We start from the raw sequence: 27,132 nt of genomic DNA, 5'->3' as shown, positions 1-27,132 counted from the left end.
TAAGCCGCTTCATTCACCGCAGGAGTTCTCCTTGTTTATCCTGGTCTGTATTTTCATCCCACCTCAGGCCTGTGTTAGTGAGGCGTTACAACACCTGGCTGACCAGATAACAAAACTGGAGAAAAAACACCAGGACTCCGCTCATTGTTCTTGGGGACTTTAACGAAGCTAAACTCAGCCACGAACTGCTAAAATACAGACAGCACATTAAGTGTCCAACAGGAGATCAAAATACATTGGACCACTGCTACACAATATTTAAGAGTACCTATCACTCTGTCCCCCAAGCAGCTTTGGGACTCTCTGATCGACTCTCTGATCACTGTCTGGTTCATCTTCTCCCGACTTACAGGCAGAAACAAAGATCTGCTAAGATCAGTCAAGACTGAAGAAATGGACCAACGAGGCCAAGTTGGAATAACAGGCCTGCTTTTACTGCACTGATTGGAGTGTTTTTGAGGCTGCTGCTTCAGATCTGGACGAACTCACTGACAATGTGACATCGTACATCAGTTTTTGTGAGGACATGCGTGTGCCGGCCAAAACCTTCTGCACATACAACAATAAACCCTGGTTTACTACACATCTCAGGCAGCTTCGTCAGGCCAAAGAGGCCTACAGAAGTGGAGACAGGATCCTGTACAACCAGGCCAGAAACACTGACGAAGGCGATCAGAGTGGCAAAGAAGTGTTTCATTGAGAAGCTGAAAAGCAGGTTCTCAGCCAACGACCCTGCGTCGTGGAGAGGCCTGCAGGAAATCGCCAACTACAGAAAACCATCTCTTAACATTGGAGAGAACCTTCAACTGGCTGACCATCTGAATGGGTTTTACTGCAGGTTTGAAAAGCCCACCTTCACACCCCTCACATCACACACCTATCTGCTCCCCATGCCTGCCACTCACCACTGAGGCCGCGCCCACCTACACTCAGGATCTGTGAAGAGGATTTAAGTCAGCTCTTCCAGAGACAGAAGATCAGGAAGCCTTCAGGCCCAGACAGCATGTCTCCCTCCTGCCTGAAAGTCTGTGCTGACCAGCTGGCCCCCGTCTTCAACAGATCACTGGAGCTGTGTGAAGTCCCCTCGTGCTTCAAATGCTCCACAATCATCCCGGTCTCCAAGAAACCCTCCATCTCTGGATTAAATGACTATAGGCCCATCGCCCTGACATCTGTGGTCATGAAATCCTTTGAGGGACTGGTGTTGGCCCACCCGAAAGACATCACAGGCTCCCTGCTGGACCCCCTGCAGTTTACCTACCGGGCAAACAGTTCAGTGAATGATGCAGTCAACATGGGACTGCACTACATCCTGCAACACCTCAACTCCCAGGGACATACACAAGGGTCCTGTTTGTGGATATCAGCTTGGCCTTCAACACCATAATCACTGAAATACTCCCCTCCAAACTCACTGTGCCATTTCCCACCTGCCAGTGGATCACTAACTTTGGAGGCAGCAGGTGAGGCTGGGGAAAACCACATGCAGCACCCGGACCATCAGCACTGGTGCCCCCCAGGGATGTGTGCTTTCCCCTCTGCTCTTCTCCCTCTACAACAACGACTGCACCTCAGGAGACCTGTCTGTTAGACTCCTGAAATTTGCAGACGACACAACAGTCATCTGCCTCGTCTGGGACAGTGACGAGTCTGCATACAGGCGGGTGGTGTCTGACACACAGTGTCAGAGACAATCCCTCTGCAATAAACCTGTAACACTGAGCATTCAAATTCAAAATTATATATTTTGGAGGCTAAACAGTTGTCACTTGTATTGTCACTGTCAATATAAACCTAAACACGCTTCAACACTGTACAATATACTATACATTGAATACATGCATATAATGTCATATCCACTAACCTATGTATATGCACACACTTTTATTATATACATTGCAAACTGTATAGTAGTTAATGTTTATGTTTTAGCTCATCTTTGTTTCAACTGTATGTCTAGTCCATGCATGTAGATTGAGAGTAATGAAAAAAAACGGAGTCAAATTCCTTGTATGTATGTTAACAAAGTTGGCAAATAAAGCTGATTCTGAGTTGAAGTATTTCGTGAAAAAATACTAAGAAATGTATAATGTGAAGCATACCTATTTCACTTTACAGGAGGAACACTCATACACAGAAATGTTGTTCGGCTCATCCTTCCCAACCCACACCAGAATCAGTGAGGACAGAATTAGGCCTGCATTCCGTTTTTGGGACACAACTCATAACACTTTTGAGTCAACTCTTGGACAGCTATCTGTGCATCAACCAGGGCACCTACTTCCCCAAACAAAGGAGGACGGAAGGGTAAATGATGCCTATGTTACAGACTCCAGTGGGAACCAAACGCAGGAGATGGACTCGGAGAATTGAGTAGGCGGGCAGGATGGGGGGGAGACAATCCTGGGACACGGAGAGACAGGTTAGAATTAGCTAACGGACAGGACACAAGGATTTTGCAGCTTAGCCTGGACCATGGGCTACCACTGAGGTGTAGCAACAATCTGGCGATAAATGGGTTCTTATCCTGAGACGATGATGAGGTGTGGATATCCAGCAGGTGCGGAGCCAGGAGTCGGGAGAGTGGAGACGGGAGCCACACGCACGGCAATACACACCCACATACAGAAACAGACAGGGGGAGACAGAAGATGCAAGGGAAGAGGAACAGCGCAGAGACACAAGGAACACTGATGACTGGGGGCATGGCCAGAGGCCGTGACAGCTGAAATGTGTGTTGACTCAGCAGGGATAGTATTCAAAGAAAAATAAATATTTGAAAGCCATACAGAATGTCTAAGAGCCTTGCTGCATTATATTCCATTATATTCTGAATTGTCCAATTGTGGCTGAATTTTGTATTTTCCTTTACATAAATAAAGACCATTCCACCATAAATTGATACAGAAAAGAATGCAGTGTTTGAGACTCAAGATTTCATGGAGGAGGAACCCCAGACCCCCCGCTTAATGTGTCCACCCCAGTGTTCAAACGAAACCTACGCTACTGTCCCTCTGTATGTATTTAATTATAGATAATGAGTTTGCGTGTCGTGTATAGCTTGGGTTGTGTTTGTATAGGTGTCATTTTGGCATGAATTTTGCTCGTCCAGCAATGCAGTAACTAAACCATGAAAGAAACATTTCTGGACCTCAATAATTTCTAAACCCTGGCTACGGCCTTGGCTTGGGGCAAGATGGATCAGATGATTGGGATCGAAAGCGCGTGACAGGAGTTGGTGAGCAGAGGCCAGAGCTCAGGGAGCGGGTGAGGTAGAACTCCCCACTGGAGGGAGGCAGGAACCGTGCCGCTCCACCGCCTTAACCCTTAGCTTGACACTTCCTCAGGGGACCCTTAGTGGACCTTCATATCCCCCCCAAAAAAAAAATAGTGAAAGTGCTAAACTTCTAAACTTGTGAAACAAAACATTTCATTCTGTAAGAGGAACCATCACACCGATTGAAAAAAATGTTTTGTTTATGTGCTTTATAACTCATCATTTGTCATTTGTTGACATAAGAACAGTCAGATAAAAGCTGTGGGAAGTGCAGAATACAAGGTTGGCAGGATCTTACGTTTCAATTCTACATCGAGATATTGATATTCTATACGTGATCATAATTTCTACCAACCTACGCAAATATACCATTTGTACGAAGATATTTCACAGTACAAGTTTAGACTGATACAGAAATTAAATTTCAATCAATTTGTGAGTCTGCTGGTATTCAATTTAAGTGGAAAGTGGTATTCGGTATTCCAATTTTCAAATCGAAATTGAACACGTTTTCAATTTAGTAAAATGAAATTAAATGAAAAAATTGAAACAACAAAAGTGAATCATAACATATTAGTATTGAGTATTGATTTAACTCAAGCCCAGAACTGACTTGTTAACTCTGCTACAGAGTTTTATGAATTGACAAAATGCGGATTTATTATTTCATGCTTCCTTCATTTAATGTAGGTGCAAAGGCAAAGTGAATGTATTACACTTAAAACAAATTTACCTGAAGGGAGATTTGGGAGAAATGAACACATGCCAGCCGTCTGTAGCATTGAGCTGTGCGGTGTCCTGAGTGGTTTCCTGGTTATAAACCACTCAGCCAGCGTCTGTGCAGTTTGCTGCTGGCGAGGGAAAATGGAGCTCCACAAAAGACTGTTGCCAAGGAGGAGGAGGGGGATGTTGTAAAACTGAGGCTAGGAGACACAAAAAAAGAGTCAGTTCAACAGTGGGCCGAACATCAAAATTATACATTAAAGGCGCAATAGACAACTTGTTTGCTCTTACTTATCATTATGAAGTTAATGTTGATTGCACAGTGTATTGGAGAATAGAGAGAACAGAATAATGACAACATCGGCATTTCGATTGGTTCCCCATAAGCCCCAATATCACTATGCATACAGACCGCTGCCGGGGAACGAACCCCCAGGAAAATTACAGATTTACGGCAGTGCGTCACTGGAAGCGCGGCAACAAATGCGCAACCATAAGCGGAAATGGCAGACGGTAGAGCACTCTACTCCACGTAGATCATAAACTGTTTAATATAAAAACAAGTCATTTCATTGAAATTCGGTTGAGAAATGTAAACATTATAGTGCTTTTTATCCAAAAAAAAACGCAGCTCCCCCGTTTACTTGTGTTTGTTTACAGGCCAGTGCAGCAGTTCCCCTGCCACAAATCTCCTGAGGGGCTCCTTTTCTCCTTTTCTGTGGGCTTGTTGACACAGAGACACAGGCAGTGATGGTAAAAACGCACCAGGTTATTGGCGAGAACGTAACAAGCGGGGAGTAGATGAAACGTTGTCATGGCAAAACGCTCTCCTTGTGTGTGTGGGGATGGGTGATTTGAACCTGTGTTCATCCATTCCTCTGATGACCAACAGGTGCACAGCCACCCCTGTTCCTGGGCCCAATTAACTAGACCCAAGGCAGTTGTGGCTGCTTAAATCACACCACGCCCACACCACAGCCAGTCTTGCCCGCTCCAATATGGTGGCGATGTTGACATTTCGCAGCAATGAGCTGAAGCAGTTAATCTGGCGTCAATGACTGCGCAACCAAAATAAATAAAATTAAATCAAAATTGAGACTAGGTGAATTCTATTGTTGATCATTTCCACGGAGCATTCTGAGGAAAACTTAAAGCGACATTTGTGTCTCCCTTGCACCTTTGCGCTTGGGGCAGGTATAAACCTAAGTTAAGGGGGAGGCACCTTCTACCGACTTCGCCCAGAGCTCAAAAAACGCTCGAGCCGACCCTGACTCTACCTTCATCGTTTCTTCTTACCCCCTCTCTCTTATACCAACACAGATCACCAGGAATGTTTTCACTTTGTCTTCCACATGAAGGTAGGTGTGAAATAGTCACACCTGCTTTGCTTTGGTCTTCCGCTTAACACGACCACCACAGAAATGTCCCAAAATATTTCTAAAGGAGTCACAGAGGCACAACACAAGTGGCTGGCACACAAATTACAGGGATAGCAGAGACAAATGTAATAAACTTGATTTATTTAGCATGTGAATGTTCTGCTCTCATAAAACAAATGACTCTATAATTGTATTTACTTTCACAAATTGACTGAGGATCAAGGTCCATGATGTTTCAAGATTCAAGAGGTTATTTGTCACATACATATGTTCATGAAGCTTTTAAAACGGCACAAAAACAAAATGTCCCTTAACGACGCCGCTGCAAGATTCAAACGTACTGACCATTGACCTCATTATGCATGTGTCTAAAATTAGAAACAAGGCTTTGGTTCAGGGCATGTTCCCGTCTAGGTGCAGGAGAAATAACATGTTAACTTCAGAAACGACTAGAAACTAGATAAATACAGAAGCATTTTGAGATTGGTTTACACTTTGGCTGTATCCCCACGTTTATCTTATATTTAAATAAAACCTTTTTTTTTCCCTCCTAAACATTGGGCTTCAACCCGAGTGATTGGCATCAGAATCTTTAAAATTGATCCCGCATTGAGAGAATAGCTTTTGCCAAAGCCTAAATGGGCCAATCGCAAAAGAATAATTACAGAATCAATGTAAAACATAATGATGCCAATTGCTTTGATCGAACAATAAATATAAGGTTATAAAATAAGGGCTATTTGCATTTCAGAGACGCACTCTGTAGCGAGGAGGGGGACGTACTATAGCACTACACTGAATTAGATCACGCCGCCTAATCACTTCCTGGACTGTACAGCAACAGATAAATCCACTGTACGCGGTGTCAGTGTCAGTGTCTCTGCGGCGCTGGGCTTTTAGGTGGATTGATATGTGAATAGAGAGCGGGGACTGTTTTATATTGCCATGGTAACTCAAGAGTGCATTTTCTCCAGGCACGGTGTGGGGGGCAGGAGGGGTGTCATGTCAAAATGTGGCTCTTGTGCAAAAAATATAACAATGCATCAACATTATGACAAATTGATCATTTTTATGTTGATATAATGGTGAGTGTTTCTACTGTACCCCTACTCTATTCTATAGAGAACTGATGAGAGAATCCATGATTTTCATCATTATCTTGAAGAAAATATTTGTGTGATTTGAATCTTTAATATGTAATTCGACATTAAGTAAGACATTTTAATATGTCTACTTTGTTTACATAGGCATCAACTTGTCAATACGTCAATTGACGATGACGATGTTGGATTAAATGTGCGTAACTTTCTGCTTTGCAGGTTCTTACGACATGGCGGCTCTACTTCCTGACCCCGAAGGTTCCCACCAAGGTAGCGTAACCTCAGCAGCATATGATGACTAACCCTTTTTATGATGCAGTCAGCTCTTTAGCACAAATTGAAATGGGGTGAATTGTTTCTCTGATCCACAGATAGAGACCACATTCAACTTCCTGGAAATTCGTTCGTTGAACTCTCAACCCGAACATCAAGTGAGTATGAAAATGCCTTTTGCACTCTGCATTGCACTGCATTCTGCACTACAGACATACAATTGTTTATGTAAAAGTTATGAAAAGGCGTGGTTATATCAACTTGGCATTCAGAGCAGATGATGATGGCCGCACAGAAGAGGAAGTGTTGGCCCGGATTTCCGCTGGTTACACCAGAACCCCAGAAATATTGACCCCAAAGTCTATCATTGTCAGACTGATAGCCAACGGGTTTTCCGAGATTGCAGCCTGGGTAACCAAACAACTGCCTCGCTGGGTTGGCCTTGAGCAAGGCACAGAATCTCTATAAGCTCCAACACTGGCAATATGTCTTGCCTTCCCTGGATGGAGGAGTGTAAAAATCAATGCTGATGAATGCTACATCTGTAATGCCTGAATAATGAAGAGTCAAGCTAGATATCATGATAATGAAGAGTCAAGATAGAAGGCAGGATAATGAGAAGTGAGGCTCGTGGCCGGGCTCATGAAGTGTAAGGCGTCAGGCCAGGTTTAGGAAGAGTCCGGATCAAGGCCAGGCTTAAGAAGCGTCGGCCTGCAGGTCAGGATAAAGAGAGCGAATTGTAGAATATATGAAATATGTTCATCATCCTCTCTATGATCCTAAATTGCTAATTTTGCTTAACTTGCAGGTTATCATAAACACGGACAGGACCACATTCTCCCTGCATTTTCAGGCCCGTGAACACCTCAACCACGTGATCAGCCATGTTAACTTTGCCCTGTCACGAATATTCAACAACTCTGTTTTTGCGTAGGTATCTCCGTCTTGCCCAAAACATTTTTCTTTTTGTTGTCGCAGAACCTCAGAAAATGCTCTGCCAATTTTTTTAAGCATTTCACATATTTCTATACCAAATCCAAACAAGAGTGGCCTTCATACCTGATCAGCAGCAGATAAACAGCTTTATCTTGTTGTTGTTGTTTTTGTTTATCTTCCGTTCTCGCAGCCCTTCCATCTGTCACTCAGACAGTGACCTTTCGGAGGGGAGCAGGAAGTACTCTCCCAGCCTGGAGTCCCCGGTGGAGACCCAGAGGGCCTGCGGTAATAGGCAACCGGGGTGAACGTAGGATTTAGCACGCATGGACACACATGGAGCTGGCACCTGAACATGCACTCTTTGGAAGCACATGAGTACTCACACAAGAATGCAAAGACACACACACACTCATGCAGTCATATGTACACACACGTGCATCCAATGGGAGCAAGAAACCTCAATTTGCCTATCCATTTACTGGAGAGTTATGCTGCAGCTCCCTCCGAAACTCGTAATTATGACCGTCCATCCAGGACACTAACTGTTTACTCTGGGTTAATCTAATGTCATTCAAGACGGTGTGTTAACCTGAGTTTTACCTATGAGATCTTGAGCCTTCACAAACGTCTCGATATTTTCAAGCAGGTTTGATTTTATCGGCAGACTACATCCTGTAGTTTGAGATTTGATGCACAGTTCGGAGATCTGCCATCAGCAGCAGCTAATGAGAGTGCGAGAGGAATCCAGGGGGAGGAGGACTTAGCTATAACTGTATGCAACATAGAACATTAAATATTTTCATTGCACTTCACTATTTACAGTATGACAGCTCCTTCCCAGCCACCATGTTGCTTCTGGTTGCTAGGTGTGTTCTCACGTCGGAACAAGGAGGAACGCAACATTAGAGTTTCCACAGGGTTGAAATATTGTAGTTGATCATAGTATACATTGTAATATGTATTATATGGGTTATAAACAACCGTCTTTTTTTTTTTACCTTATTCATTTGAAATCATAAACAAGGCTTCTAACATTTCAATTTATCACGCACACATACACACACACTTACAGACACACATGCACGCCTCCCATGCACACACGCACCTGCACACTCCCCCTCGACAGGCTGTGAGAGGAACTGGGTTAGCGTACTTCACAAATTGTTTCCCAGATGATCTTATTAAATTGGACCTGTTGCGCATATAACAGATATTTTGAGGAATTTCTCTGAGTCTTGTTTCCTCACAACCGCTGGCTGTCAGTGCAGGAAGCAGCTGCTCACGTCCTGTAAAATAATGTTTTTTTCCAATCTCTCTTGTATTCCTTTTTTCAATGCTTGTTTTCTCCAGGCGGCTTCTCTGAGACCTACGCTGCTCTGTGCGACTATAATGGCATCAGCTGCAAGGAGGAGGTGCAGTGGGTAAGAGCTCCGGGGGACTGAGGCAGATGGGGCGTGGTGAGGGCATTCTGGGATGCATGCCGGACCACGCAGGGCTACACGCACATCAGGGGTTACTGTGCAGAAACTGTACTTTGGAGAAATGGGCTCATGGCTAATCTTGCCCCTAGGATGTGGACACTATCTATCATTCCCAGGACAACCGTGAGTTTAATCTGCTGGACTTCAGCCACCTGGAGAGCAGGTGAGAGAGAGAGTTTGAGAGAAAGAGAGAGAAGGGGGGGGCAGGTGAGAGTTTGAGAGAAAGAGAGAGAGAGAGAGAGAGAGAGAGAGAGAGAAACTGAGAGAGAGTGGGCATAGTCACAGAGATCGACATCTCAGACTGATTGTCATCGCTCTTCTTCCAGGGATTTGGCTGTCATTGTGGCATCGATGGCGTACAACACTTGGTTTACCAAACTCTTCTGCAAAGACCTGCGGATAGTAAGTACCGTAAATCCCTCCATCATGTGGGCCCGTTGCTTTCATTAAGCCCAGCCGCCAAAGATTTTTCATTACTGTTTACCCGCCAGATTGATTTTGATGCATCTAGGACATAAACAAGCAAAATGAGAGCATCAGCAAGAACACTATTTCTCTAGACAGTATATAATCCTAGTTTTTCCAAAATTAATCTCAAGGATTTCAAGTAATGAGAGTGTTGAATCTGGACATAAATGCATCAAACATGGCTGCTGGAGTACGGGTGCGTTAACAGAAAGGGTCGTTTCAGCAGAAGCTGTCGGAAGCAAAAAAGCAATGTTTTGACCATTGAAAAACATATTTATTTCTTCTTTCCTTCCTCTGATTCAATTTACCATGTTACCTTTTGACTACTGACTCCACCCCCCAACCTAACCTTAACCACCCTCATATCTAAACCTAACCTACCTTAACTAACCTCACTCTAAAGCTAAACTAACCCTAACCCTAATCCTCCCCATCGTGAATGTGACCCCCTGAAACCTTACCTGAATTCCCCTCCTAACTCTACATTAAAGTGGACCTATTAATGCTCCTTTTTACACAAGTTAGCTCTGAGGTCCTCAAAACATGTTTTTTTTGGGGGTTTTTTTTTGCTGAAAATACTACTCAGATTATGCATTCAAGCCATTCTAACATGTGTTCAATCCACCCTGTTCGAAAACGGGCTGGTTCAGCGGGTGGAGCCACCGTCCTGAGGCCACGAGTTATGTGAGCCAATGGGGTTTGCTCCTACTTTGGTTGCCGTGCTCCAAGCCTGTAATGACACAGACATGCACTGCGGCGCACCGGGATTCTCGCACACTGGGATTTCTTGTTTTATGTAAACATCTGAAAATATAATATCGTTTAATAAATTAAATAAATACATCCACAATAAAACACGTTATTTTTATTGGTTTTGTTTGGAGAAATGCACAGCAGATCTAATGGAGCAGATGACCATATAAAGAATTCCGTGAGAGAGTTGCAGTCAGTAGAAAAAACCTTTGAAAACAGAGCGTTCAAGGCGGTCAGAAGCCTTAGCGTTTTACTCATAGTGGTTACTCATAATTAGTTTACCTCATTATTTGACACTTTGGCCATGTCTTATATGAACATCCAACATTGTTTCATTATATGTATGACAGAAAATAAGGAAAACCACAATAGGTTCCCTTTAAACACCCTTCCCCTGCCTCTAACCTTTACCCCCATCCCTAAACCTAATTAATCCCCCATCCATAACCTTAACCCTTATAACCCCTCATCCCTATCCGTGACCTTAACCCCCATAAACCTGATCATAGCCCCTCATCCCTTAACCAAACCTATACGCCATCTCTAAAGCTAACCATAATTCCCATTCCTACTGTACCCCTAATCTTAACCCCCACCTCTACAACTAACCTTGACGCCCCACCCTCTTGCATAACCACTGGCGCAAGGGAAACTCAAACAATGAGAGAGCTCGTTGCAGCAGCCAGTGCTGAGTCTTGTGTTTGTGTGCTTAACAACCTCCACCAGGCACGTTCCAGTGGTGGCCGGTCTTACACCAGGGAATCTCACCCAGTGTTTCTTTTGCCGCAGGGATCAGAGGTCACGGAGCAGGTCTTGCACACGCTCAGTAAATCCTCTAGCCTGGAGGAGATCACGCTGGAGAACGCCGGGTTAAAATCGTGAGCCTCCCTTTACATCTTTGTTCATTTTTACTACCTATTTATTTTTGGCATTTTTCAAACGTCTTTTCATCTCTATCCATCCTTAAAAACAAAAAACTTTTCTGTATTTCTGTTCAACCCGCATTTCAGAGACTTCCCACAAAAGATGTCAGTTGCTCTTTCAGAGAATCCAGCTTCAGCCATCCACTCCCTCAACTTGGCACACAACTCGCTGGATAACCAAGGTATCCAAAAACTGCAACGGCCTTTTTTCCACGTGAATCTAAAGCTGCTTTCAAACATGCATATCAGATCCAGATATTGTCTAAGGTTGCCCTTTCAAAACATGTAGCACACAACCAGAGATTGTGAGTGTCAGGCCCGTTTATACGACCTGGAAATACGCCGTTTGGTTTAGACGAGGGGCGGAGCGTGCAGGAGACAGGATGTGACGCAATGACGCTGCAGAGTTTTACAGCACACCCAAAATGGTGGACTAGGCTACCAACCTAACTTTTTTAGAGGTGATACTCAATGTATCCGCACAAAGATCCGCACAAAGGTAAATAGCTGCCGCACAATAGAGACGTCATCATCACGTGACACGCCCGCTTGCTCGCTGTGAATTCTCCGGACAATCACCTGATGTGTTCACACATACTGCTCAGTCGGACATTACGCAGACTTTGTACTAGGGTGCTGGCTGGGTAAATTCCGGGTAATGTCCGGTCTGACTGAGACAGACATCGGCGTTCACACATACAGCTCCTCTGGGCAATCTCAGGGTTGCAGTGCATGTGTGAAAGAACTTAATACTAATGTAGTAATTATTTTCAATTTGCGGGTAAAATATTCACTCACTTGCTCTATCACTCACTGTCTTGCTCTCTCACTCACCGAACCGGAACAAAAGGAGCACGTCGGGCTCTTTACTGGGTTGCTTGAGGCACACAGGTCACTCACAGCTCACGGCTCTTTTCCTTTGCAAATAGAGTCCAGACTCTGTGCCTGTGTGTCCGACTGCAGTTGCCGAGTCACGAACAAAATTTGCAAAATGAACAAACGGCTCTTTGCCAGAGTGGCTCCTGTCACACATCAAATATTTGTTTGATGCAAACAAATCATTTGCGAGTCGTGCATCACCAAAAGTCATGCGGTTCTCATCAGGCACAGAGTGACCTTGGGAGCAGACGCCGTCAGATCTGTCACTGAAGCCGATAGAAAGAAACAAACCAAACTCCGCTCAATGCTCCAGAAAAGGAATCTAACAAGCAGCTTTCAGAAACACAGACAGGCTGTCGTGCTGCATCTCAAAGGGGGAAGGAGCTGAAAGATTGTTGTAGACCCCAACGCATTCTGAAGTCCTTTGTCTGTTTGGGAACAGAGGGAATGCAGCTAAACAAACAGAAATCAAGAGCGTCTTTAGAGCCATGGGAACACCAGCACGTCAAGTTATCCTGTTCAGATTAAAGTATCATATTCAGAGTAGAACACAACACAACGCTCCAGTCGAGGGAAGTAGAACAGCCAATAATGAATATCAGTTAAATTCTACCCTCACTGGCTGCCCCATGGTCCAAATCACTGAAAATACTACCATCACTACTATTATTACTACTAATACTGCTACTGCTAATAGTAGCAGCCAAGAGACAAAGGTATCACGGTGATAACTCTGTTAATACTACTACTAACAAAAATGTATTTCATTTATACAGAATAGCAACGAAAAAAGGTGCTTCACAAAAATAGGTCCAATTCCCCTACAAAAAAAATTGTATTAAAATAGGCATGTTTTAAAAAGCAAGAAAGGGAACAAACATGCTTAAAACAACAAACAAAAAAGGAAATGGTCCTCACAATAAAAACAAAAATGTGTTGAAAACACCAAGTCATTGCTTCATTGAGTGTTTCGTTCCCTGGACATTGCAGCGTATCAGTCGTCACCTCTCTGCTCCGTCTGACCCGCGGAGAAAGAGAAGCTGGGAGGGAGGGAAGATGGAGAGAAAAGACACCTCCAGGGGTTAATAACACACTGCTCCTCTGAAAGGAGAGAACAGAGAAGTGGCAGGAGGTGTGACCTTCAAGAACTCCCACCCTCTTCCAGTACATATTTTTTCCCTTTCATGTTGAATTCACAGAAATTAAACGAGTCCGAAAAGCTTAAAAATAAACAGTATTTATATTTTCTTTCATGATAAGTTGCCGACATTCAGAATGTCTGTGAGGACCTTTCTTCTTTCAGCCCAAGGCAGCGCTGATGACTATCTGCGCTTCTGAAATTCCCTTTGGAATTTCAGGCTTTTCTTTTTTTCTTTTTTTTTTACCCGTATCAGCAGAACTCGCAGTGTCTTGTTACCATGGTTACCTTCTTCCTGGTATTTGCGAAGCAAACAACACATCACTTCTTGTGGAGCGGTGTTATTTCCTGCAAATCCAAAGGGTCTTACCGTGTCGTCTTAAGGGACTGGTTTAAAAGGGCCTTAAAAATGGCCAATTCCCATACTAATACCAAATAAAAGCCAATATTTTACCGCAAATAAGACATCGAATAAACGTTTAAAATGGTTGTTTCTTGTGGTTTTGTCTTGAGCGAGGCATGACTTGGTATGTCTAAGGACTATGGTATGTCAGAAGTCCCTGAAGTTAATTTTAAAAACACAAATCCACAAAAATAACACTAGAGACGCCAACTACACTTCCGCAAAGAAGCAAAGATGAAAGAAATTGAAAAATAGATATATTTATTTGCACTCCTTTGCTTTGATGTCTGCATTCATTTTTGATTAAATTGCCTTTGTACAGGCTTAATAACCAAATTATGCAATATACATTGGCTTGTAGCCCTACAGTGCTACTTTTATTTTCATTTGTATGCCATCGTTATCCTATAACTGAAAAAATAATTTAAAATGAAGAATGATCCCAAGACCCAATAAAGAATGTGAAGAACCAGCTACTAAATAAAGTTCCTCAGCATGTGATAGAACCACTCAACCTTCTAAAGAACCCGTTACACCCAATTATTTCACTGTGTGTAGGTTCTTGTTGTTGTGCTTTTCCCTCTCTTCTCCAACGTTCTTCTTCTCACCTTTTGCTGCGTCTGCCCAGGCGTGTCCAACCTCATCCAGCAAGTTTGTCGCCTCAGCAAAGGTCTGCGTCTCCTCAACCTCTCCAAGACGTCGCTCTCCTCCAAGGGTGAGATGGCTCCCTTACTTCCCCCGTCAAATCACAGCTTTAAATGTTGAAACACCCCCATCACCTAAAAGAAATTATTAACTACAACTTGAATCGGGCACTGTCGCTTGGATAAGATCGTTTTGTTTGAAAAGATTTCTAAAAACAGCCAAATACATTTAGTGATAGAAATGACCTTATGGTTTTAGAATCAGTCCACCAGGGGAAGAAAAATCGACAGTTCATTTTTTTCACTGATTAAATTTTTAAGCATCCCTAGAATACAGTGGTGCCTTGATTTACCAGTGCACTAGCATACGAGTTTTCCGAGTTACGAGCCGTCGTTCCGTTGATTTTTTTGTATTGATTTGCGAGCAAAAATGTGAGTTACGAGGAGCGAGCCTCAGGTACGCCTAGTTGGCGTGGCGAGCGAATGCGGCCAGCATCCCGCGTCTCACTCCTTCACTTCACGTGGTCACCTGAGCGTGGAAGCATCTCTTTTGTATTTTTGTGCGTTTTGTGCAGTTATTTTGCCAATTTTTTTTCTAACCATGGGTCCCAAGAAAGTAAGTGCTGAGAAGAAGCGGATGATGGATCGATTGAATTAAAGCATGAAATCATAGAAAAACATGAGTGAGGTGTGCGTGTGATGGAATTGGCAATTTTTTTTTAAGTTAAGCGAAAGTGAAGTGAAAAAAAATAAAAATAAATTGTAGCAATTAAGTTCAGCAACAAAGTGTAGCAACAAATGAAAGCGACCGAAAAAGCACGAAACAAACTCCTCCAACCTCCTCCGCCTATCTCCTCCACCCTCCACCTCCGCCAGCATCTTCCGTTAGTCCAAGTCGTCTGATCTCCAAGTTAAATACACTTTATAAAACCAGTTTATTTCTTTACATTCTCTTTTATTATGTTTTATTATGTTTTGATACAATATTTGTTATTTATAAATACATTTTTCTTATTTAAAAACACGTAACAAAAAAAAATTGGGGTGGTTTTTGGGGATCTGGAACGGATTAATGGCATTTCAATTCATTTCAATGGGGAAAATTGATTTGCTATACGAGCAGATTGAATAACGAGCTCTGTCACGGAACAAATTAAACTCTTAAGTCAAAGTACCATTGTTATCGATTTTTTCCAAGTAAGATATCTGAAGACATATCTTCTCAAAGTTGGCTGAATAATCCCATACACAGAATTCAGTGTTGACCAATTAATCTCAAAATTTTAGAAAAAATAAGAAAAACATCCATTGTTTATTTTCACCAAAATAAGTCCTTCAAGAGGTTCCCGGGGGTCACCAGCAAAATTATTAATAGTTAAACTTCACCGTTATGGAATTACAAGAAGTGAGAAAATGTCCAGTGATGATGTTTTGGATCCTAGTTTCACTGCTCACAAAAAAAAGGTTGAGTATCACTGGTTGAGGGGATAAAAACCAGCCTCCCTCCATCTGGACAGCTTCTTTCATATTTTCTATCACATATTCATCAGCCTAGAGGTGTATCGCTGTTCTTCTACCAGCAGTCTCCATGCCCGGCAGACAGCCTTCCCCCCATGCCGTCATCTCCCCCTATGCTGTGCCCCGTGGAGAATCTAAATATTACATTGAAACGGTCAGATAGTACACCTTGCTTCACATTCACCACCTCCTGCTGCTGCCGGCCCCAAAGATGTGTACATGAATAATGCAGCGACGCAAAATGTTCTGAAAGTGTTTCCCGTCTCTTAACGGCTGCAGATTTTTCACCCCCCCCCCACTATATCTCTTCCTTTCCTCTCAGGCGTGGCGTCTCTTTCTCAGGCTCTCTGCTCTAGTGATGAATACTCCAACTCACTCCTGCACCTGGACCTGAGCAAGAACCCGGGCGTCCTCTCCGGAGAAGACGCCTCGGTCTGAGAATTCTCATTGATCCTCGAGATGTACACAGTGTACACAACATAAAGACTCGGGGGGGGGGGGGGTAGAAGTACAAAGTATTCCCAAAAACTACTCAGAGTATTGATGTTTAATGCAATATCAATGCAATGAATACTGAAGTAAAAGTAACATTTATTACAGTGTACTAGTTGTAATTCGTTACTTCCACTCCTGTTGATGAGAAGCGTATTGAGCTGCCTCTCTCTCTCTCTACCTCTCTCTCTTTCGCTCCCTCTCTCTACCTCTCTCTCTCTCTCGCTTTTCTGCCTTTTCTCTCTGCCTGTAGAACTTGTACCATTTCTTATCTCAGCCAAACTGCCTTGTCCACCTGGATCTGTCCGGTACAGACTGCTCTGTGGACTCAGTAAGTTCTACACTTTCGCCTGCAGACAAAGCTCTCTTTGAGCCCTTGCAGCCTGAACACAAAAAGTGACGTGTGATTATTCAAGCTGCTACGCCCACTCACGGTGAAATAAAACTTAACTGAACTGTTCTCCACATAACTCTGAGAGGCACATTGAAGATATATATTTTTGTTAAAATCAGAACTCATCTCGGGACTTTAGATTGAGTCACTTTATTCACTTTCCATTGTTGACCTCAGCCGGTATCAGTGTTGGTGAGAATCTGCTTTGTTTATCACCGTTTTACACTTGTCATTGCTGCCTGTGATTGTTAGTGTGCGTTTTTAAAGAGTTATTTATTCTCCACTGATGTGACTTCTTAATTTCTTCAGGGGGTTTAACAAAGCATCATCTCATTTCATCTTATGCTATTTGATTTATTTTCTAAGCTTATCTTTTTTCACATCTCATCGCCCCTGAAAGGAGTTTTGAAATGTTGAAATGTTGACTGCATTTCCCATGGGCTCTGTTGCCTCTTTGCTTTGACTCCCTTCTGGGGTGAGCCTTTGGTTTTTAGAAGAACAGCAGATTTAGCAGTGATCCAAAAAAAGCAGCTGTTTGTATATCATATAAACTTATACCGATGAATTAGTCGTCATGGTCATATAATTGTGGGGGAATCAAACACTTGGGGGAGCATTTTAAACTTTTGATTGATTATATAGAAACTACAAAAGGTATTTTCATATGTTGATATCAGCCCTAAATGGAATAGTGATGAACTCCTTGCAGGGTCTTGGTGTCTAAGCGGTCTGAAATCCTCTTCTCCTTCTCCTTCCTTCTCCTTCCCTTCCTTCTGCAGCTATTTGGGGCTCTTCTGCGGGGGTGTTGTGCCGATCTTTCTTTTCTGAATCTTTCCAAAAACTCCTTTGCTCACAGGTTAGTCAAACCTTTCCGACCGTCTCTTTGTCTCGGTTACGTTTGACATCTATGAGCTCCAACTCTCTCTCCTCCATCTCTCTCTCTGTCTCTCTCTCTCTCTCTCTCTCTCTCTCTCTCTCTCGCTCACTCTCCATCCCTTTGTCTGAATCTGTGGTTATCTTCATCTCCGTATCAATGAGGGCGTTGAGTGTCTGGTTTTAAAGATGAGCAGTCTGCAGATGTAAGAGCGGAGAGATGTTGTTTAACCCTGTGAGCGTCTCCTCTTTTCCAAAGCAATTTTTTAATGCCCTCTCATTTTCACGGCTGCATTCCCTGCGCTCATGGTCACGCTGCATGTCAACAACGCCGACCTTGCTCTCCACCTCTGTCTTTGCCTCCTCCCGCAGGAAGGTGAAGGAGACACTGCCACTGTTCCGTCAGTTCTTCTGCTCAGCGTTCAGCCTCACCCACGTCTGCCTGGCCTCCATGAAGCTGCCGCCCGACGTCCTCAGGTGATCCCTCTCCCCCTGTCCTTCTTACTTTTGTTCTTTCTGTCTGTACATGTACGTTCTCCATTACCATGAAGGAGGCCTTAGCTGACTTTCAAGTTCAGCTGAAACCTGATCTGAATCTTACAGAATTCCACAGCGTCCCCTAGTCTGAACCCTCACCCGGGCAAGGAAAAACTCCCAGAACACCCTTTGGGGGGGGGAAAGGAAAAAACCTAGAGAAGGGGCCACAGAAGGAGGAATCCCCTTCCAGGATGAGCAGGCTGCAGTGGATGCAGAGTGGGCAACAATAATAATATAATATGACAAATCATAGGATATTGTACTTCTCTTCTGTACAATGTCAAAGCTGGACAACATGGGAGTCTATTTGCTTTGCTTTGCTTTTTTTTTAGCAACTCAATAAGGAATGAATTATTGATTTAAATTGGTTGTTCTTTAATATTTCTTTAGATTAATTCCATGGTCGTCAGTACCCGAAAGATGTGTGTCATTGAAAATCCATGGTGTTTATTTAACCTCAGCTGAAGTTCGAATCAATAGAGAAGGTTCTCAATGGTTTTGTCCGGTTCTCTCTGTGATTCAGTCCCGTTTCCGTCCGTCCCTTCAGGGCTCTACTCACTGGCCTGATCTCCAACCCGCACATCAACGACCTGCACCTGGACATCAGCGGCTGTGAGGTAGGATTGTCCTGCCGGCCCCGTCTCGTGAGGAACTTTCTAACCCGAGCTATTGTGTCGAAAGGTTTCAGCGGTTTTAGGCGCCTATGTTTTCGACTTGAAAAATCAAGCTCTGGACGACATTAGAAGATTTTGGTTGTATTTGTAATTTGAGTGTGAGTCTCAAATGAGCCTCACAATCAGTGCTGTTGTTCGCTAGCACCACCAGGCCTCATGGGAAATGGGTGATGCTCCTCCCTTCTGTGATAAGCTCTTGCTTCTTGGTATTGAAGGGGTCCGTTGCGATTGCAAGGAATTTCGGTTCCGACACTATGACAAGAAACCACTGTTGCTAAGAGACTGGATAGCTAGTGTTATTGGAAAAACTAGGTAAATAGGTTATGTATATAACATAAAGATGTTATTAACATCATCGTTGGGTGTTACCATATTCCCTATCAATAAATCTATTTTTGTTTGTTAATGTTTTAATTGTGTGGTCTTTGGGAGCACTGGTGCGGCAGATGTGGGGGCGTGGTTAAGCCGGGGTCTGCGGGCTACGGCGTGGGCTTCGTCCCGTACCGGTGCAGGTATTCCGATCAGCCCGCTGCCGCTGATTGTTTGGAGTCAGCTGGGGGGGTTTTCATTTGTGTTGTTTGTCTTGCAGTGAGGCCGCGTGGTGCAGGAGACCCTGCGGACCAGATCGCGACCCAAACGGACTCTGATTAATTATTGAATACTTTATGTTCACGTTTTGGCCAACGAGCCTTTTTTGCTTGAGTGTTTCATAATGAAACTCCAGAAACTCTCATTCTCCGTCTCCCTCCTTGAACCCGTGTATGTGGACAGAACAGTCTACAACTAGAAAGGACATTTTCAGCTTTCTTTCATTCTTTGAAAATGGTAAATGTGCAGCTGAGCAAACTATTCGCTATCTCACTGTTGTTCTGGAGAAGACGCCGGGGATCTTCTTACATGCATTTTGTGATGCGAAATCTAAACACATGCATTACTGCAACCGCCAGAGGGGGAGCGGGAGATTACGACACTCAGATGTGTTGCTGGTGTCAGTGTAAAGGTTTCCTACTGCAATGAAACAGTCCTAATTTTCCATGCTTCCAGAAAGGGTTTACCTACCTTGGAAGCATCAACACCTGATCCCCAGTTGACTGTGAAGAGGAAAGCCACTCACTAGGTTTCTCCTCCTCCAGCTGAGGTCTGCAGGAGCCGCTGTGATCCAGGAGCTCTTCCCCCGGGTCTCCTCCATTGCCACACTGGACATCTCTGACAACGGTAGACTCCCTCTGTCACCTGACCTCTGAACTCCAACCCCAGGAGTGACCTGGACTTCAGGTCCTGGGGGGGTTCACAACATGTAAATAATGTTGGATTTGTGTGTGTGTGTGTGTGTGTGTGTGTGTGTGCAGCTCTGGATGTAGACCTGCTCTCGGTGCTTCCTGCTCTTTCCAGACACCCCTCCCTCAAACACCTGCTCCTCGGAAAGAACTTCAACATCAAGAGCAGGTAGCGCACACACCTGCACGCCCCTGCATGCCCTTGCACATGCATGTGGACGATCTTGTTCGCGTCCTTTCACTGTGTCTGATGTCTTATATCATTATGCATCCATGAGCGTGTGTGTGCACACGGGTGTGAGTCTATGTGTGTGTCATATCTCATCAACACTATCCCAGGATTTGTTTTCCTCAGGTTGTGATACATGTGAAATGTTGTGTGTTTGTGTGTGTGTGTGTGTGTGTGTGTGTGTGTGTGTTTGTGTGTGTGTGTGTGTGTGTGTGTCTGTGTTTGTATGTGTGTGTGTGTGTGTGTGTGTGTGTGTGTGTGTGTGTGTGTGTGTGTGTGTGTGTGTGTGTGTGTGTGCGCCCCAGAATAAATTGAAACTTGTTAGTGCTTTTGTGTAAGAGGTGAAGAGGTTGTTTTCTCTGCTTGTAGTTTCTTGAGCAGGAAATGACTTGTTAATAGAGACTCATCTCACCGCTTCTCTCTCTCTCTCTCTATCTCTCTCTCTCTCCATGTCGCTCCCTGTCCTCCTCTCTCCCTTTCTCTCTCTGTCTCTCTCCCCCTCCCTTACACTGCCCTCCCTTTCTCTCTCCCTTACGCCCTCCCTCTCTCATTGTCCCACCCCCCCTTCCTCTCTCTCTCTCTCTCTCCTCTCTCCCTCTGGCCCTCCCTCTTTCCTTCCCGCCCTCCCTCTCTCCCTCTCTCTCTCTCTCTATCTCTCTCTCTCTCTCTCTCTCTCCCAAACACCCCCCCTCTCTCTCTGTCTGGAGGCTTTTGGACGAGGTCCTGCAGAAACTGGTCCAGCTCATTCAGGAGGAGGAATGTGTGAGTGGAAACATCAGTAAAAGTTTTCACTCCCATCAAATGTACAAAAAGAAAACCCAGAAATAATGAATTTACTGAATTGTCAAGGAGGATTTGGGTATGGTGGTTAAAGTGGTAATCCATTAGACCCAGTCCCAGAATGAAATTGGAAATATAATTCACTTTCTTTTCTCAAGTAGTTTTTTTTCCATGGTCACTTGTGCAGGTGGTGGATGTTCTTTTGTTCTTTTTTGTGACCCATTTTTGTCATCCATATCCAGAGATTACTGACCACCACGAGCTACGCAGCTTTATTGAATGTCTGTTTCTTATAAAGTGTCAGCAAATATAATGTAAAAAAAAATTGTAAAAAAGCAGGATTCGTTTTCCGAATAAACCCTGCCGTCTTAACTTCATAAAATGCCCATCTAATCTAATCCAATCCAATCTTGTTTTCCATGCAGAGTGAATATATTTTATGTAAATAATTCATATTTACAGCATGTAAAGTGGTGTTTTAATGTGGTTCAAGCCGTCGTGACATGTTGTGCTCTCTAAATTATTCAGCTTTTCTACAAAGCTATTACACGTTGCTCCACAATCATGTATTTTTGATGTTTTTTAACAATTTACTGTCACTCAGCCTTCTGCGGGCCTCCTCCTGACATCTGTATTAATTTTATATTCACGACGATGTGGTGGAACTCACAAACACACCGCCGCTAGCTGCATGAAACGCTTTACACGAACTGGTGATGATTTTGCTGCTGATAATGAAGATAAAGATGATGATGACGATGATATTATTAATAATAATAATAATAATAATAATAATAAATATAGCTGCAGGCAGCAATACACAGGGTCCAGCTTATTCATTTCAGGTAAGTATTACAGTTTTTTGTTTTATGTGAAATGCATCACAATTTACTAAATGTACAAACATCAAATATCGTGGAGTTACGTCGGGGAGTTAAGTCCATAGTACTTTATTTTAGAATATTGTGACTAACCTTTAGACTGACCTGGACATATATACATAACGTAGCTAGTTATATTATACAAAGCAGAGTCATTGTGATCTACACCAATACAGCCACTAAACAGATCTGCATATGTTATTTGGAATGTTGTATTAAACATAATTTGTCTTGTTGGCAATTCTGTTATTGCAATAGAATCTCATCCTGGAACATTATCATTTATTCTACCAGACTTTCATCTCCTTATTAAGATTATTTCCTTTCATCAAAACATCATCGAGGTAATTTTGTGTCCATGTGTAAACATTCTGAATATTGCTTTTAAGAATTGCTGTTAAACTCATAGCGGCACACTGTTTATTTCTGGAGTCTCCAAATTGTAAATCACCCTGGTGAAATGAGCCTCTTAACACTGAGACGTATTGGGGAATCAACACTTACATTGAAAGTTTTTCCATTAGTGTTTATTTTCACCAGATTTGTCTTCAGTACTTTTTATTTAATATTGTGGCTGAGCTTGACCACTGGATTTTTGGACAATGGCTTCTTTATCACCCTGTGGGCCTACCACCTGCAGGGATAGGCGTTGGGGTCAGGTGCAATGCCAGCCTTGGCGGGAAAAGAGGGGGGCCTGGGCCTGCTGATCCTCAGCATCGCAGACTAGTTCTAGGGACGTGGAATGTCACCTCTCTGGCGGGGAAGGAGCCGGAGCTGTTGCAGGAGGTGGAGTGGTACCAACTAGATATAGTTGGGCTCACCTCTACGCACAGCACCAGCTCTGGAACCAAACTCCTGGAGAGGGACTGTACTCTCTCCTTTTCCGGAGTTGTCCAAGGTGAGAGGCAGGTGGGTGCCGGGCAGGACCGGGGATACTCACGAGCCCCCCGGCTGAGTGCCGCCGCGTTGGAGTTCTCCCCAGTGAACGAGAGGGTCGCCTCTATGCGACTACAAGTTGCTAAGGGGAGTGAGGGTGAACTGGGAACGCCTGGTGAATGCCCCTGTCCGCGGGGTCTTCAAATCCCACCAAAAAAAAAGCCACCTCTGCAAATTTTTGCAGAGGCGGCTGCTAGGAGCTGTGGTCGGAAGGCAGTTGGCGCCTGTCGTGGTGGTAACCCAAGAACCTGTTGGTGGTAACCGGCGGTGAAGTAAGCCGTCAAGCTGAAGAAGGAGGCCTTTCGGGGCTTGGTTGGCCCAGGGGTCCCCCGAGGCAGCAGACAGGTACTGGCAGGCTAGAAGGGCTGCGGCTTCGGTGGTCACTGAAGCAAAAACCTGGGTGTGGGAGGAGTTCGGGGAGGCTATGGAGAAGGACTTTCGGTTGGCCTCAAGGAAGTTCTGGCAAACTGTTCGGCGACTCAGAAAGGGAAAGCAGTGCTTGGCTCAGGCTGTGTTCAGCCGGGGAGGAGAACTGCTGACCCGGACTGGGGATATTGTCGTGGTGGAAAGAGCACTTTGAGGAACTCCTGAACCCGACCAATACGTCCTCAGGAGAAGAGGCAGAGTCTGAAGACTTGGGGGAAGTCTCGTCCATATGCCTGGCAGAGGTCTCTGAGGCAGTTAAAAGCTCCTCGGGGGCAAGGCGCCGGGGGTGGATGAGATTTGCCCTGAGATGCTGAAAGCTCTGCACATTGTTGAGCTGTCTTGGTCGACACACCTCTTCAGTGTCACGTGGATGTCGGGTACAGTACCTGTGGAGTGGCAGACTGGGGTGGTGGTTCCCATTTTTAAAAAAGGGTATCACCAATCTCCAATTATAGGGGTATCACCCTCACTTCCAGCCTCCCGGGAAAGTTTACTCCAGGGTGCTGGAAAGGAGCTCCGGCCGATTGTCGAACCTCTGATTCAGGAGGAGCAATGCGGATTCCGTCCTGGACGTGGAACAGTGGACCAGCTCTTTACCCTTGCAGGGTTGCTGGGGGGGTCGTGGGAGTTTGCCCATCCAGTCTACATGTGTTTTGTGGACCTTTAGAAGGCTTTCAACCATGTCCCTTGGGGGATCCTGTGGGGGGTACTGAGGGAGTATGGGGTACCGGGGCCGTTGGTACGAGCCATCCGGGCCTTGTACAACCAAAGTGAGAGCTGTGTTCGTATTCATGGACAGGATCTCAAGGCGCAGCCGAGGTGAGGAGAGTGTCCGGTTTGGGAACCTCAGAATTGCATCTCTGCGGATCGGTGCGGCTTCAGCAGTGATGCGGGTGTTGTACCGGACCATTGTGGTGAAGAGGGAGCTGAGCGGAAGGCAAAGCTCTCAATTTACCAGTCCATCTACGTCCCAACCCTCACCTATGGTCATGAGCTCTGGGTAATGACCGAAAGAATCAGATAGCGAATACAAGCGGTCGAAATGAGTTTCCTCCCTAGGGTGGCTGGGCTCAGCCTTAGAGAGAGGGTGAGGAGCTCGGACATCTGGAGGGAGCTCGGAGTAGAGCCGCTGCTCCTTCGCGTCGAATGGAGCCAGTTGAGGTGGTTCGGGCATCTGATCAGGATGCTTCCTGGTCGCCTTGCTTTGGAGGTTTTCCGGGCACGTCCAACTGGTAGGAGACCACGGGGTAGACCCAGAACACGCTGGAGGAATTCCCAGCTGGCCTGGGAAGCCTCGGGGTCCCCCAGGAAGAACTGGAAAAAGTTGCCGGGGAGAAGGAGGCCTGGAGCTCCTTGCTCAGCCTGCTCCACCGCAACCCCGGAAAATGAAAAAAAAAAAAAAAAAAAAAAGAATAGCTTCTTTATTGTCTTAGATTTTCTGCTATTTTTCAGCATCTGTAACAATATCAAAAACAACTTTCACAAAAAAAGTTTAACAATAATAATAAATATATTATTTATTAATATTATATATTTAGTTATTTGTAATTACTACTTTATTGTACTTTTTCTGTTAATAATGTACAATTTGAAAATTCAGTTTAATAGATTACTTGTCTATATTGTAATGCAGACAACATTTATGTAACTTTAACGTTAATTTGGAATTACAATTATTATGGAATAATTTCTTAACGCTATCACAAACAGTTTCTGCCTTTTCATTAAAGTTTGTTAAGTTTAGATGTCGGAAAATGTTTATACATGACGTTTAGTACAAAAAAGTAATTTATTTTTTATTTTCAACTGTATCTTTTCATTGTTATCTTACCTTTTTGCATTGAAGTACCCAGAGTCTCAGTGATGGTAAGTGACTGAATCTTGACGTTGTGTCTCGCATATGTCAGTTATGACATATTCTTGTCGATTTACAATAACACTCGAATTCCCAAAATTTATTTGTAAAGTTGAGTTGAGTTTTTTACTTGGATTACATTTTCAGTAAGTTACAGTACATTTCCATGAAATACAAAAAACGTTGTAGTATTTCTTTGAGTAATAACCATTGCACAGCTTCTATTTTTCCGACACCTCACTGGATCTTGAACACATCACGCTGCACATTTCAGTGTTTTTAACAGGATGCACTGACAAATTTTTAAGGATTACTTTATATTGTATTTGTCATTAATTCGTCGAAATAATGAGGACCACAGATTTAAAATATCAATCGAACAGATCTACTGACATCTACCAGGTAAGAAGGTACATTAATACGCATGTAAATCGATAGTTGGTGACGTCAAACCACTACAGAGTGATCAAGTCGAACTGGACATTTTCATTCGGAATCGTACATTTATATTAAATAATATGATGATATCATAAAGCACCTTACTGTATATCTCATCTCGTTCATTTTATTCATGAATAGTGACTTGTCAGTTAACCAAGACAGCTGAAAATTATGGATCAAATTTGTTCGGTTTTTCACTAATATCTGCTCCAATGTGGATCAATTTAGATTAAATTTAAACTACAAGATACTTGTGACATAGCGGTTTAAACGGCACCTTAACCTTGTTATTCTGGCGTAATATGTCTTCCCAATAGTTTTAATCAGTTTGGACAGATTTCGGTGTGAAATGCATTGGCCTGTGTCTTTAATATCAATCTAAATTTGATCCGTTCTTCACTAATATCTGGTCCGTATGTGGATCAATTTGGATGAAACTTAAACCACGAGGTGTTTGTGACATACCGGTTCCAACAAGACATGAACCGTGTTCGTGTGTTAAGCCAAAGTTGGGGTTCCAGATAGTTTTAGATTTCAAAATTCAGATAATTTTTTACCTGAACAATAACAATAGTATAGTATAATATTAGTATAGTATAGTATTATAATAATCCCCCCTCCCTCCCTCCCTTCCTCTCTCTTCCTCCCTTTTTCGTCTCACATGCATTCCCTCTCTCCCTCTCTCTCTCCCCTCTCTCTCTCTACCTCTCTCCCCTATCTCCCTCCCTCTGTCCCCCTCTCTCCCTCTCTCCCCGACTCCCTCCCCCCCAGGCTTTGCAGTCCCTCTCTCTCTCCGACTCCCGGCTCCGCTCCCGGGGCACTGTGCTGGTCAATGCCCTGGGCAGCAATACATGCCTGAGGAGGGTTGACCTCAGTGGGAACTACATGGATGACATTGGAGCCAAGATGTTGAGCAAAGCCCTACAGATCAACACCACGCTCAGGTGTGTGTGTGTGTGTGTGTGTGTGTGTGTGTGTGTGTGTGTGTGTGTGTGTGTGTGTGTGTGTGTGTGTGTGTGTGTGTGTGTGTGTGTGTGTTTGTGTGTGTGTCTGTTGGGGTGTTGATCGTTGGGGTACTAAAGAACTGAGGCAGGAATCAAAGTTTTTGTAAGTTGCGTTTCCCGACGTGGGCGTTTCTAAATCTGATCCTCATGCATCTCTACCCCTGCAGGAGTGTGACATGGGATCGGAACAACACCTCAGCGACTGGCTTCCTGGATGTCGCCCGTGCACTGGAACAGTAAGAGGATCAAACACGACGCTGATGATTTAAGTCTTAGAAACTAGATAAACTAGAACACGCTCATGGAGAGGAGGAGCTGCTGTGCCCGAGTAGTGTTTTCCATTCATAGTAGTGTTTTCCATTCATTGTATTGTTTCACGTTCATAGTAGTGTTTTATGTTCAGAGTAGTGTTTTCCATTCATAGTAGTGTTTTACATT

The 27,132-nt window shown here is 44.0% G+C and overlaps 1 protein-coding gene across 1 annotated transcript in view; it reads left to right on the top strand.

Annotated features, from left to right (window-relative positions):
- LOC307248041 (capping protein, Arp2/3 and myosin-I linker protein 3-like) overlaps positions 1-27,132 on the top strand; it is a gene marked incomplete at both ends in the record, with an annotated part of 53,324 nt that overhangs the window by 11,460 nt on the left and 14,732 nt on the right. The window contains 20 exons of the mRNA XM_080024237.1: positions 6,699-6,749; positions 6,851-6,910; positions 7,561-7,682; positions 7,879-7,973; positions 9,039-9,109; positions 9,259-9,332; positions 9,496-9,571; positions 11,180-11,268; positions 11,401-11,495; positions 14,362-14,448; positions 16,218-16,327; positions 16,641-16,718; positions 17,561-17,637; positions 18,027-18,131; positions 18,739-18,808; positions 19,999-20,080; positions 20,215-20,311; positions 21,079-21,133; positions 26,462-26,634; positions 26,862-26,930. Coding sequence (XP_079880363.1) covers positions 6,699-6,749; positions 6,851-6,910; positions 7,561-7,682; positions 7,879-7,973; positions 9,039-9,109; positions 9,259-9,332; positions 9,496-9,571; positions 11,180-11,268; positions 11,401-11,495; positions 14,362-14,448; positions 16,218-16,327; positions 16,641-16,718; positions 17,561-17,637; positions 18,027-18,131; positions 18,739-18,808; positions 19,999-20,080; positions 20,215-20,311; positions 21,079-21,133; positions 26,462-26,634; positions 26,862-26,930 — 1,736 coding nt within the window. The remainder of the gene's footprint in view (positions 1-6,698; positions 6,750-6,850; positions 6,911-7,560; positions 7,683-7,878; positions 7,974-9,038; positions 9,110-9,258; positions 9,333-9,495; positions 9,572-11,179; positions 11,269-11,400; positions 11,496-14,361; positions 14,449-16,217; positions 16,328-16,640; positions 16,719-17,560; positions 17,638-18,026; positions 18,132-18,738; positions 18,809-19,998; positions 20,081-20,214; positions 20,312-21,078; positions 21,134-26,461; positions 26,635-26,861; positions 26,931-27,132) is intronic.

This window comes from Zeus faber, assembly GCF_960531495.2.
Source record: "Zeus faber genome assembly, chromosome: 1".
Taxonomy (NCBI): domain Eukaryota; kingdom Metazoa; phylum Chordata; class Actinopteri; order Zeiformes; family Zeidae; genus Zeus; species Zeus faber.
This window is presented reverse-complemented; position numbering and strand designations above follow the sequence as displayed.